Source organism: Eleginops maclovinus, chromosome 23 (assembly GCF_036324505.1).
Source record: "Eleginops maclovinus isolate JMC-PN-2008 ecotype Puerto Natales chromosome 23, JC_Emac_rtc_rv5, whole genome shotgun sequence".
NCBI classification, from domain to species: domain Eukaryota; kingdom Metazoa; phylum Chordata; class Actinopteri; order Perciformes; family Eleginopidae; genus Eleginops; species Eleginops maclovinus.
Window position 1 is genome coordinate 10163655 of NC_086371.1, and position 13579 is coordinate 10177233.

At 39.7% G+C, this 13579-nt stretch overlaps 1 protein-coding gene across 2 annotated transcripts; it reads left to right on the plus strand.

Moving 5' to 3' along the window:
- The first annotated feature begins 1172 nt into the window (after positions 1–1172).
- fhl1a (four and a half LIM domains 1a) lies at positions 1173–13579 on the plus strand. 2 transcript variants are annotated; one of them, XM_063875806.1, is made up of 6 exons: positions 1173–1355; positions 9956–10140; positions 11013–11190; positions 11721–11890; positions 12020–12206; positions 12826–13579. In XM_063875806.1, the coding sequence occupies exons 2-6, from the start codon at positions 9985–9987 to the stop codon at positions 12978–12980; spliced, it is 846 nt and encodes a 281-aa protein (XP_063731876.1). In that variant the 5' UTR covers positions 1173–1355; positions 9956–9984; the 3' UTR covers positions 12981–13579. The 2 variants fall into 2 exon arrangements, with proteins under 2 accessions (XP_063731876.1, XP_063731875.1); XM_063875805.1 differs by lacking the exon at positions 1173–1355 and adding an exon at positions 7311–7540.

Here is a 13579-nt window from a genome sequence, read left to right on the forward strand (position 1 = left end):
GTCTGTATAGTGAAGTAACTCCAAGGAGGAAATAGTCGTTTTAAAGGGACACTTAGCTCGTTGGCTTGTGTGGATAATAATACATGTCTTTCAGCAGCATTACACTTGATTTCCACACATTTGTTTATGTGGTTGATTGTGTCAAATCAACCAAGGATAATTCCACCAAGTTCAAACTCATAATAAAATATGTAAAGCAAAGAGTTTCTTTTTCAAGGTTTTTTTTTTTTTTTTTACAAATAGAGGCTCTTCAAATACAACATAATGAAGGTTAATGCTGTGCATCCTTTGTCGCATTTGAATTCATCCAGTGAACACGGGAGTCTTTGTTTAGGGGAATGCTCCTTTTATGAAATGATATCCTGCCATTACTCTTGCAAATGTGCACAGTTCAATATCTCCAGCCAGATGTGTAAAGAACCCTCTCAGATTGTCAACATCTATTCAAAGTACCAACAGTTTTTATTGTGTTTGTTAAGTAAATAAACCTGTGTGTGTTATTACAATAATGGGTTACCAAGTGTAAGCCTTTTTATGAGTAGAAAAAGACAACATTCTTATGCAGAGTTGTTTATAAGAGCCTGATAATCTTAAACACTATAGACTTGACCTTTAAACCCTGCCTTCATATCTTCATGCTGACTGTACAAACAAATGCATCCTCCCTCTCACCTTAGAGTCAGATGTTTTCTCTCGGCATGGATGGCTCTAAGAGCTGTTTAGTCTCAATGACAGATGAAATAAAAGCTGGCATCTGTTAAGAGGATCACTTTTTGGGCATCCATTTGTAATTGCAATGGCTTAACTTCAAGGGTTAAGTGTACAGGGCTGCATGTATTTACTTTGGTGTTAAGACTGAGTCATCTTGATTCTTCTTTTCATTACCAAAGAAGGAGAAGAGTGAGGCCAATACAGAAAAGGACAAAAGTGTGAACAAGTTAGACCATCTTTAATAAACACCAGAAATGTTTAAATATTAAAATGATGATACATAAAATAAATTGAGATCCCTTCACAGCCTAACTCTGACCAAGACAGGCCATTATTAAGTCTGCATGCTCGTTGATGCAGAAAAGTTATGACTTATTTCTTTCTGCAGAATCCCGTTAGCTTCGAGTGCAGAGCCAATGAGAACTTTACTAAGAGATCTTGTAAATTCCTGGCTGAGGTCATTGTTTATGAGAGCTAACAGAGGTTTGGCTCATGTCCTGAAGTTTTTTTTTCTCTTGCTCCCTCTGTCTCTTAAAGCTGCGCTGCCTCCGCAGATTTTACCTTTGAGCTGAAGCCACCGGACACACTGCTGCTGCTGGTGGTGGAGTTGTAGAGAAAGACGCTCATCTGTTCGCTTTGGAGAGGTGAGTCCAAACCCACAGCTGTGTTTCACTCAGGTTATCAGACAGCTGCTCTGTTCACTGGACAGAGAACTTTTATCACCAGCCGGCTCTTTGGTCCATTTAGCAATAGTTATGTCAAATGCGTAATTGCTGCTTTTAACTCATCCGGTGGAGATATCCGATATAATTAAGATTCAGTTACATCCCGAGTTACAAACAGAGCGTCCTGACTGGAAAATAGAGAAACGGGTGAACACATTTTTTCTTCCTCTCCAGTCTATTTGGTGCACAGTGGTCTTTTGCTGCCTAACAGGTGATGAACTCTTTGGCAATGCACCTATATGCGTTACTATCCATGTGCGTCAATCTCGATATTTCCAACCACGTGTTCATGTTCATATATTTTGGAGTAAAATTACTTTCAGTGACTTATATCTTTTTAAAATAATAAAGGTATTGGTAATAGCCAGAATAGTTGTTGTTTATGGAGGACTTATTTATGATTTTATGCATGTATGATAATGCTCCACTAATACGTGCAGTATTTACTAAGGCTCGTTCTGGAAATCAAACTATGGATACTTCATAAAATGTTGCACTGTTGTAACCAAAACACCCCAAAAAATGTTAAATGTCATCTAACCCATAAAGCTACAACATTAAGGTGTTGGTCACTGAGGTGTATATAGTAGTATTTTGAGGATTATGGTACAATAACATAAATTAGATAGAAGTTTTGAATGCATGACATTTGAATATATGACTTAAAGGGTCTGAATACTTGAATTACCTCTCTAACGTAATCTCTAGTTGTAAACCATACAACAATGACGTACTCCAGCACAATGAGGACATTGTGTGATGTGATATTATTAATGCACATGCTATTGTATATTGTAAGTGGACTCCTGGCATCCCTATAATGAACAGTAGAGCCCAAAGGCACCATCATGTGTGGCTTGAAAACTGTTCAGCTTACCGTCTCCTCCCTTTCTGCTTTGGGCAGCTACCAAACCAAAAGCATGATGTCATTAAAGAGACCTGGAGATTAACTCCTTTTTCTCTGGCACACTGGACATCCTTGTGGATTAAGTATGACTTCACCATCTTTCAAAAGTCATAAAAACGTTGAACTTCACTGAGAATAAATGAACCCACTTTCAACTTCTGAAGACTACTCTTTCTTTTGGGCTTGGATTTCTACGCAGCAACTTATACATCACTATTAGGACTACTAATTGTATATTATACGTCTTTTTACATTAAATATTTGATGTAAAATCAGCATAAAAACAGCCCAGCAGCGCTATAACAGATTGTTCATTTATATGTATGCTTTAAAATGTATATCATTCTCCTATGAAGCAGTTGTATGTCATTGCCTGAGAGGTCTCGTCTCAAAGTACATTTTCCACACTAAGGCGACTTGGAGATTTAGTGCCTTCAATTTATTCAGGCAGAGACATTTCATCATGACTTTTATCCTTGAAATGGAGCAGAGAACAGACAGAAAGAGAAAAAAGAGAGATGGAGACAGGGTGTGTCTGAGAGTAGACGATATGAAACACATGAAACAGTGCTCTCAGCAGCCCAGTCCAGTATTCCTAAATAGGCAATGCCAATGCTCTTGTGGATGCTGAACTTCTTGTCTTGCACTGCTGTCCTCTTCCTTTCTCCCCTCTTTAGCTCAGAGCCTCAGCTGAATTGCACATTCTTACTTTCAAATAAAAGAGAACGACAGAAAAGAGGCAACAGCAAAAGCCACAACAAGAGGAAAGGAAAAGACTGTAATATTTTCAGAAGGGAAGAAGCTAATGTGTTCGGGGTTTCATGCAGAGCCACAAGAGTCAGATCCTTTGAGATGGAAATGTATCGATAACTCACTTTGAGTTTACTCTGTACAAACTAAATGTAAAAAGATAGTAAGATGTACTTAACGATGATCTTTACCGAAAATTGTCACTTTTTATGTAGAGTAGCCTCTTATTACAGATAAAATTATAGGCTTTATGTAATAAAAGAGTCATATTTTTAAAACACATTTTTCTAAAGTCATAATTTTTTTTTAAAACACATTTTTCTCAAGTAAACTCATATGATAGTATGTCATAAAGACATATTTAAATTGTCAAAAAAGTTTTACATCCATGAAGTCTCGTCACATTTTAGAAGCTGATTGTATGTTTCAAATAGAATTATTTTGGTTATTATACTTTGTCCAGATCATTAAAGAGAGGGCAAAACAAGTGCAATATTTCCCTCTGAAACAACAGTATAGTCTTATAGGAAACTCCTGTAAAGTAAAACTACCCTTAAGTTAAGGGGATAAAAGACCTTAAGTAAATCGGCTTGGATAGTTACAGATTGCTGCTCGTGTGAGGTAAAAAAAAAAGGGTCTCTCTTTGTTTGAACGTTTATATACAGTATACGAGATGAACGTGTCACTCAACATGATGCCCGAACCTCACATGTCACAGAAATGAAGAGATAGAGATAGACAACATTTAAGATGATTCATATGTATCCTCACTCATACAGCCATACGGGAGTTACTGCCTACAGCTTCCTTAAAATGACTGCTCCTCACATCAGCAGAAGGGACTGACTTTCCCTGTGTTCAGAGGCTCGGGTCATGTGAGACCAATGAGAGCTCAAGTGCTTGCTGGCCTACAGAGAAGGCTTTATCTGAAAGTGCTTCTGTGTGTGTGTGTGTGTGTGTGTGTGTGTGTGTGTGTGTGTGTGTGTGTGTGTGTGTGTGTGTGTGTGTGTGTGTGTGTTAGCAACACTTAGCCCTATTCGCTAAACAGGGGTGTTACTGTGTGATAGCGCCCCCCTTGTTGTCTTTTGTCCACACGTATTTGGCCTCTATGTGTCTGGGTCCAGCAGCCACACCCTGCCTGCTTCACTCACTGACCTTTTGTCTGTGTTGTAGTACAGCTGTGTGTGTTTGGACAAATGAGAGCGTGTGTCTGTCCTGTCGGCTTGACGTTGTGTTTCTGTGTGTGTGTGTGTGTGTGTGTGTGTGTGTGTGTGTGTGTGTGTGTGTGTGTGTGTGTGTGTGTGTGTGTGCATGGTGAGTCACTGTTTCCCTGACAATGATAGTGTGGCTCGCTATGTCACTGCGCCATCTGCACACTAACCAGATTTGGAGGATGACTGAGACTCATGGACGCCCGAGGGCGAGAGGTCATGTTGAGAGACGAGATCTCAAATACAACATTTTTGTTGCCATTGGTAACAGTGAAGAGAGTGTGGGCGTGAGTTCCTTTCACACTGAGCGATTTGCACTTGATGGTTGAGGAAGTTCATGCCAGATTTCCTGTTCCTCTGTACCAGCAAACTACAACCACTTAAAGAGGTGATGGGCTTGTAGCCAAAAGGCAACTCCTGACAAACATTCATGGTAAGCTTTGTTAGGTTGTTTGCGAGAGGATAATAGTGCAGTGTGTTTCCATTAGTGAAAAAAAAGTGATTAAACCTTCATGCTATATTTTTATATTCGTAAAGAATATATTTATAGTTTTATTTATTGTTCCACAGGATCAGCAGTCAGGCTTGCTCTATTAAAAGCAGGCTTTGGAGGTAGCAGGTGTAGATTTGTGCTCTGTAATCCAGTCATACCAGGACAGCAGCTAGCAGATGAGACTGAAACCAGTGGTGCTTTATATAGGCACTGTCAGGAAACTCAAACAGGAAGAAGACAGATAAACAGTCCTGCAGCATAAAAGCTCACTTAAAAACATATATTTAAATAACAGTTGTTTACTAAAGATAGTCTGGTAAACATGCATACTTTTTTGGCATTTCCCTACATTTTACTTTATTTCTTATTATTAAAATCTCAATTGAATTCAGAATGAATTTTTTTTTACCAAGACAGATTCCTTTAACCGTGCTCAAAATGTAAGAAAATACATTACTAGAATTAAAAATTGTCCAATAAACAGTGCACACAAAACTTGCTTCCTTCTTCTATGTTCACATGATGCTAATGCTAACTGTGCTTCCATTTTTTGAATACTGTCGTCAAATAATATATAGAGTAAGATGTACACACATTTCCTTTAACAAGTTACAGAATCAGAGAGAAATGCATGATGCCATGACTAAGAGATGTGAAATAAAGGGCAAGAGCAGTAAAAGTGTCTGGTTGGGGATTAAGACAATTGAAACAAGAGCAATCTGAACGTTAACAGGAGTGTAAAGCACCAGAGGAGGAGGAGGAACAGATGTCCTGCTGTATCAGAGAGCGGACCCACTACTGGAGAATGTTTTGTAGGCCGGAAATCTTGGCGCCTTCCTGCTCATTAATTAGTCTTTATGGCTTTAGAATAATTGGGTGACAGATTAGAAAAGGAAAAATATACTGTAATTACAACCAGATGCCCTTTGTGATGCCAAGCACACACACGCACACGCACGCGCACACACACGCACACACACACACGCCGACTGCATTGATCGGTTTTATATCTGAAACATGAAGAAGTTTATTTGATATAGTTAATAGATACTCTGGTCTCTTGTCTCTCTCAGTCTCCTCTCATTCCCATCATGATCAAATAGTTCTGTATTTAAGCTCGTCTGAATCTGAAGGCCCAAACCAATCAGAGTAAAGTGCCATCTGTGGAGCATCTGCTCTGCTCCAGAAAAGATGATGATGGTCATGATGGTTTGTATCATAATAGTGGGTTGGCAGTAATACTAATGGCAATACTTAGGAGAAGCAGCTATAATCAGAAGTTAGATGAAAACAATGAGTACATGTAATGCTTAAAGGTGTTGATGACCCTTCAGAAGAATAAACCCCTGTTTTCTTCAGGGAACATTTTCAGCTACAGCTCATTTGTTTTGTTTTCCCAACTGACAAATTTACTGTGTTCACTCTCAAACTACAAACCATCTGTAAAACCTCACAGTCCACAGCCTGTTCAGCACCAAACAGCAGACTGACAGAGTTAGAGACCAGCTGGATAACATACTGAGGCTCTCAGCAGCTCAGCTAGAGAGCAACATATTTCTCTCAGGAGTTGGTAGAGACCAAAAACAGAACTAAAAGTAGGGTTAATATCAAACTTACAGCGTCAAATGACCAGAACGCACCTTTGAATGAATGCTTACAAAGCTTTGTATCCACTGCTCGAGTAAATTAGTAATGAAGGTGCTAGAGTTGTGCACTTGTTTCTGCTGCCCAAGTGGCCGAAGAAGTGATTGCAGTTTTAATTACATGCAATCAAAATGCCTGGGCTTTTTTCTTATTATTTTAAAGTTTAAACGATCAGGGTTTTAACCTCTTCACTTATTCATCTTCTGGCTGAGGAAGAATGTGTTCAGAGAGAGCGTTCATGATTTCCTTCTCTATCAGGAATGCAACCGGTGTTTCCTGCAGCTTAAAATAAATCTTCCCTTTTGGAACAAGAATCACACAAAGATAACAGGAAAAAAGAAAGACAGAATTTATTTTTCTCTATTTTTAAAATAGTCTGCTTTGCCTCCCTTTACAGTTTAGTTTTAAACATACTCTTTCCCAACAAGGCTGTGGTCTCTGGGTCTGACCCTTTGTGGATGCTAACATCTCCTTCTGTATTTCCTTTTTAATTTCTTCTTCTTTTCTTACTAACTAACAGTCGGATAAAATTAAATAAAAGGGCTGGTTCAAGCGCTGGATGCTAAACTAATAACTTATATAAGAGAAGATAAAAGAAGACATGCTTATATAACACTCCACAACTCTTTGTCTCTCCTCAGCTCAGTCATTTATACCATCTCGCTCCTCCTGTGAGTCATCCTTTAAGTTATGATGTTAAGTGATCAGATGATGTCCTGACCACTCTAACAAAACTTTTTATGTCGGGGCAGTGGGAGTATCTGTGATCCCTCATGGCCATCATTCAAAACCCCTTTTTTATTTTTTACCTTCTGATGTTACAGCAGTGGATTCCAATCTCTATCACCTCGTACTATCCGCCCTATTCTCTAATGCATACCCTAAAAAGGAGCGTGGGTTAAGGGTTAGGGTTGGATTTGGACTTGATCTCAGGGGTGTGTGCGGGTCACAGAGGGGTATATACAGCCCCCCATAACTTAACCAGGCCATGGTCTCTGGGAGTGACCCTCTGTGGATGCTACCGTCTCCTCCTGTGGTCTCTTTTTATTTCTTCTTCTCTTCTTCCTCCTGACCAGCATCATGGCTTACAGACACTCAGGTAAAATACAATAGAAATGAATGTTGCAAATGCTTGATGCTCAATTAATAAGTTGTTTCATATGTTATCTGGTGAAACATAACAAACATGCTCTGTTAGTTGCATTTTTTCCCTTTGAAGCTTATGAAATATTATCCAAGATTCAATTTGAACCTGTAAACGCTTTTTAAACATTATATAACATGATATAACTGTCTTATGCAACAACAGTTTTTTATAACTTGAGAAAAAACAGCCTTGTTTCAGATTTGTGACAATGGACATTAAATGTTTTGTTTGACCTAAGAAGTAGAAGAACTATCTACCTAAACAAATGTAATTTATTTTTATTCTTTAAAACAACACATTTGAAGACTTTTCACTAAATAAGGTTTTGAGGATTGTGTGTTTAGGATTGTCCTTATGCAATACAGGACTACACGAGGAACCGTGTAACAAACTTAAACAATATGATGTAAGTTTAAAGGTCCATTCAGTTTTCAGAAACTCTTGTTGATGTTTTGTTGATGTGTGGCATGTTCAAACAACATTTTGCAGCAAAATGAACAGTCGAACATTCAAATGTCCAAATCTAAAATCTGAAACTTATTCTTGTTGGAATGAACTTATTTATTCAAAACTAAACCACATTATGTTGTTTTTCAGTTAATTATGTTTTGTGGGAGCATTTAATTCATGTAGGGCCCAAAACTCATGAATGCCTTTTTTCTTGTGGGTTCATGATTACATTTTTGGGGGGCTGTCAAATGGACTGAGTTGTTTAGTTTTATGGTGGTGTCATCATGTAGTAGCTGTGTTGTAACAGATCTCTTCCATTTTTTGATTTTCATTTCATTCTTTCAATGTATTTATTAACGTATGTTGGAGAACAGGCTGTTCCAGGGTTTGCATTGTGAACTGAACAATGAACTGATAAGAAGGAGTCCAACTTTCAAGAGAGAACAGAACGTTTTGACAGTGTAGCTTTTGATTTGGCTGATATTGTGTCTGGGTCACCCTGCCTCTGGTCCGCTCCCAACACTCTGACTCATCCCCTCAAACTGGTCTCACATTGACCTTTCCTGCTCTCCAGAGGGACCACAGTGGTCCACTCCACTCCCCTCAGCGACTGAGGGTCGGTACATACCATAGCTGTTTGACAGGGGGCAGCTGTCATACTGTTTGTAACAAAAGATTACTGGACGTGTCTCAAATGGCACCACAATAGCTACGCACTCCCAGCAGTCATCACTCTGCATCCCTCTCCATTTGTCCCCTCTGGAAGGTTAAAGCGCTGTAAATAAAGGGGCCAGTTCCAAAATAGGTCCGGCTCGGCTCAGTAATGAGACCTGAGCATTGTGTGTGTGATTTGACAGTGTTTGACTGGGGGGGTTTTCCTTTCTTGAGCGCCATGACATGCCACAAGTAGGTGAGTGTGGGCGGAGTGAGGGCTCAGTCCTCAGTCCGGTCTTTATCCCTGGAGCACAGCTGCAGATAGAAACCCCTCTCCCATCTCTCAATCCACACACACCAGGGGCACATACCACACTGCAGGAGGCTCCTCGCCTTCACACGGCTGTTCACCACATCCCACTTAAATAGCTGCATAAATATTTTCCTTGTTCCTATGGTTACTAAGACAAAAAATGCCATTCCTCCCATTGTTTCTTCCATTTGTGTTTGCGGGATTAAAATGAGATATCAATCAATTTAAAGTTCACACACTGCTCTGCCTGATAAAACATTCACACACTCCACATTACGCACATTTTTTTCAGGAAACCACTCAGTCTGCTCCCAAGGGGACGCCGGCTGTGATGGGAATACAGGAATGTTGATAAATGAAGAAACAACGAGGTGTTTACACTGAAAGCTTATAAAATGACCGGGCCCAATGCAGTCCAAAGAGAAGTGGGGGGGTTGAAATTGGGAATGAGCCAGACGATCTAAAAATATGACTTAAGCCTTTCAGTGAGAGCTTGATAAAAAGTTTGCAGGCTGGAAAGCACACAGAAATCTGTGGGCTGCATTTCTACCATCACTCACACTTCTCTCATCAGTCTGGTATGCTTCTGTGAGAGCTGCATGTCCATGTGTCTTTTTAATGTTCAAGGAGACACATGTGAAATGGATTTGGTCCAAGTTATGCATACATTTGTTTTGAATTTAGAGATTTACAGTAACAGCCTTGGGCGTGAGTTTGGTGCTTTAGTCATTAAATGCTGATGTATGTTCCCCATTTCTTTTGTTCTTTCTTTCTGTTAAGTTCTTTTAATCAACTATATGGTGGTGTAGTTGTATATAAATAAATGTATTACTTGCTTATACTTATAGAGAGTCATGATAGAAAAGGCAACAGTGTCCCCATCTGGTGACATCCAGTCATGGAGGGATGTTTAGAGCTGTGTAAGTCTGACAGTGTTTCTTGTTTTTCAGGAGCTCCCAGGAGTTATCTCACCTCCACCATGACTGATCGCTTCGACTGCTACTACTGCCGGGACAACCTGCACGGGAAGAAATATGTGAAGAAGGACGAAAAGCATGTGTGCACCAAGTGCTTTGATAAGCTCTGCGCCAACACCTGTGCAGAGTGCAGACGCCCCATCGGTGCTGACGCCAAGGTGAGAACAGTGTCTGAGTGACAGACGAAGAATGAAGGGGTAAAAGGAGAAGATAAAAAAGATAAACTGAAAATGACTGCAGAAGTCATAGTGTTCTGCTCAGACATATGACATTTTGCTTACCCTTTAAAAGACAATAAACAGAAACATACTCAAAGATTAGCTGTAATTTCTTAAAGCTGTTTGTTTATCCTGCTTTATATGCTGGTTAGTTATTGAACAACTTAATCTGTAGATGTACTATACATTTGCATGTCTTTTTAGTTTCTCCTCAGTCTTTTTACTTATTGCAAATCATTTTCTACTTACTTTTCTAATAATGTTTGTTGTAAAAGTTCCCATTCATCCAAAAAGGTTTTATAGATTAACAAAGAAATCGAAACTAAGATTTTAGCCAAGATCAATTCAGTTGAGTCTGCTCATGGGCCTTCAGCCATGTTTGATTTTTTTTACCCTTTTTGCTTTTTCTACCATAAAATGTCTTCTGTGAAAGAGTACTATCCACCTTGAATTTTTTTCAACCATGAATGAATTAATACAAACACTTAGAAAAAGGGATGATAGATCTCTCTATATGTGTCTATATCAGAGAGCTCCCAGTCTCAAGCTGTAATAAAACGTTCCCGTCATTTCAGTATCGAAGGCTCCTATACAAGCTGAATGTGTGAAAAAATAAGCCATTACCTCTAATACGGTTTAAATACTTATATTACATTTCCAGCATCTAAGTGTCCTAACTCATATCATGGCTCACGCTTGCCTCATGGGCTCGTTCTGTATACTCGGTCCTGAGCCTCACTCCCCGGGATGAAACTTTAATGAGATAAAGTGAGGGTACCTCTGCTCACCCGAGCCTCTTCTCTGTGTTTCAGGAGCTGCACCATAAGAACCGCCACTGGCATGAGGACTGTTTCCGCTGTGCCAAGTGCTACAAGCCGCTGGCCAGCGAGCCGTTCAACGCCCGGGATGATGGCAAGATAATGTGCGGCAAGTGTGGCTCAAGAGAGGATGGCAACCGGTGCCAGGCCTGCTACAAGGTGGTCCTGCCAGGTGGGTTTGCTATTCATATTTTGAAAACGTATTTCCCTCTATGAGTTTCCTACTATGAAAGATGTGGTTTGTCAATGAGCCAAGTTCGGATTTGTTGTTTTGCTTGACACATTCTTGTATTGTTGCCGTTTGTATCGGTGGTTTCTTTCTGTTTTGAAGTGGGTAGGGCTCCCTATGATTGGCAATCATCAACAATGTGATGATTGCCAATCAGGGTGTAACAGGATTTGAATAAAACATTATGATAATTGTTGTTCAGGTTGCTCAAAACTTTCATTTAAACCTGATTGAAACACATCTGCGCAACACTGATTAAACAGATGTATGAGTATGTTCTTTATAAATAATACAAAAGGGTGATTTTCTCTAGTAACAACAATTTACTCTAACAGAGATATACAGTAGGTGACATTTGACCTCACCTCTTTTTCAACCTCTCTTTGGTGATCCCAAAGAATCCAATCCACTGTCAGACAGTGTGGACTGTTTTTTGTTTTAAAATAACAATGCTTTCTATGTCTGTGTTTCAGGATCCCAGAATGTGGAGTACAAGAACAAGATGTGGCACGAGGAATGCTTCACCTGCTTTGAATGCAAGAAGCCGATCGGCACGCAGAGCTTCCTGACCAAAGGTGACGACATCTACTGCGCTCCCTGCCACGACAAGAAGTTTGCCAAGAAGTGTTTCCACTGCAAGCAGGTACAACCACACACTTATCATCCACAGCACAGAGCCAAGTGTATAAAAACACAACTGTGGCGCAGACCGTTCCCTTTCGGCAGCGTGAATGATTTTCTCTCTCTCTCTCCCTCCCTCCCTCCCTCCAAGCCCATCACCTCTGGAGGGATCAGCTACCAGGAACAGCCCTGGCACTCCGAGTGTTTCGTGTGCCACACCTGCCACAAAGCTCTGGCTGGAGCTCGCTTCACTTCCCACGAGAACAACGTCTACTGCGTGGACTGCTTCAAGACTGATGTGGCCAAGAAGTGCCATGGATGCAAAAACCCCATCACAGGTCAGGGAAACATTAGCAGGTGTTTTTATTAGAATGAACGCATGGTGGGTATAATGGAAAATAATGTAGTATATTTTAGTAAAGTACAGTATAATAGACTATGATAGATTACACTCCACTGGCCATAAGACATATTTAGGTGGTGCAGCTTCAAGAACAAATAGAATTTATATGCTAATAAATTGATATTTACTTGGATAAATAAAGAGATATTCAAATGTCTCTCTTATTAGTATAATAATTACATTGAAGGTTGTAAAAAAAAAGTGTTACAGACCAACTAGATAAAGAAATGGCCTTTTTACCCTCAATCCATTTTTCCTTCCCCAATTTAGCCTCTTAAGCTTAAATTTATATTCTGCCAGCCATCATACTGATCATTCTGAATTCTTCCAATACTAGTAAAGTGCAGCAGACAAGTTTCACAGGGGTGTCCACACACTTACATTTTAATTCGCCATGACACCATGAACATTTATTTTCGAAAACTACATTTCTCTTATTACCTAAACCCAATCTGTCCCCTATTACAAATGTGAGCTTCTTTTTGTTTTACGATATCTGTGTGTAAAGCATCGTTATATACTGCTGACTGACGGCTGCCCTCCGGTCTCCGCAGGGTTCGGCCACGGCACCAACGTGGTGAACTATGAGGGATTGTCTTGGCACGAGTACTGCTTCAACTGCAAGAAGTGCTGCCTCTCGCTGGCCAACAAGCGCTTTGTGATCACCGGAGATCACATCTACTGCCCCGACTGCGCTAAGAAGGTGTGAGCTGCACAACCAGCGGCACAGAGGATCGCTGTTTAAAGTGGAATTGCACCAAAACTGACATTTAGACTGTTCATTTGCAAAAACATAACCTTTATGGTGACAGGAAAATGAGGACAAACAGAAATGTTATTGTTTCGGATTTAGTAAACAAATGTCAAATTGGTGTAATTTCTCTTTATGAGGTTGGCAGACTAAAGGTTATTTCAACTAATTATGCACTAGCTTGAGTCTTTTATCTATATATACATTACGCAACTTGTTTCAGTGTTGGATACTAACATGGCAACAGAGTTTCTTTTGTGGGATTGTGCACTATTAGTCTAATCTAATCCGGGATTCTGTGCAGCGTTATGAGACAACATCTTTTTCACTGCCTTACTGGAGTATTTCAGAGAGAATAATATGCTTTTACATGCATAACGCTGCTCATACATACCAGCTTGGATTAATAATCCCTTACATTTATCTGCCAATGGATTATCAGAAGATTCAGATCTGAATCTAAAATGTGGTATTTGAGTTTTATGCTGAAATATAAACAGCTTGTGTATTCAAGACTTTACGAGTCAAATGTTAAAGAATAAAAAGGAAAAAAGTGA

Excerpts from the sequence above, each read along its gene's own strand:
- fhl1a (XM_063875805.1), top strand. Across the intron at positions 10,141-11,012 it reads CCATCGGTGCTGACGCCAAG|GAGCTGCACCATAAGAACCG; the intron begins GTGAGAACAGTG and ends TCTGTGTTTCAG. Across the intron at positions 12,207-12,825 it reads ATGCAAAAACCCCATCACAG|GGTTCGGCCACGGCACCAAC; the intron begins GTCAGGGAAACA and ends CGGTCTCCGCAG.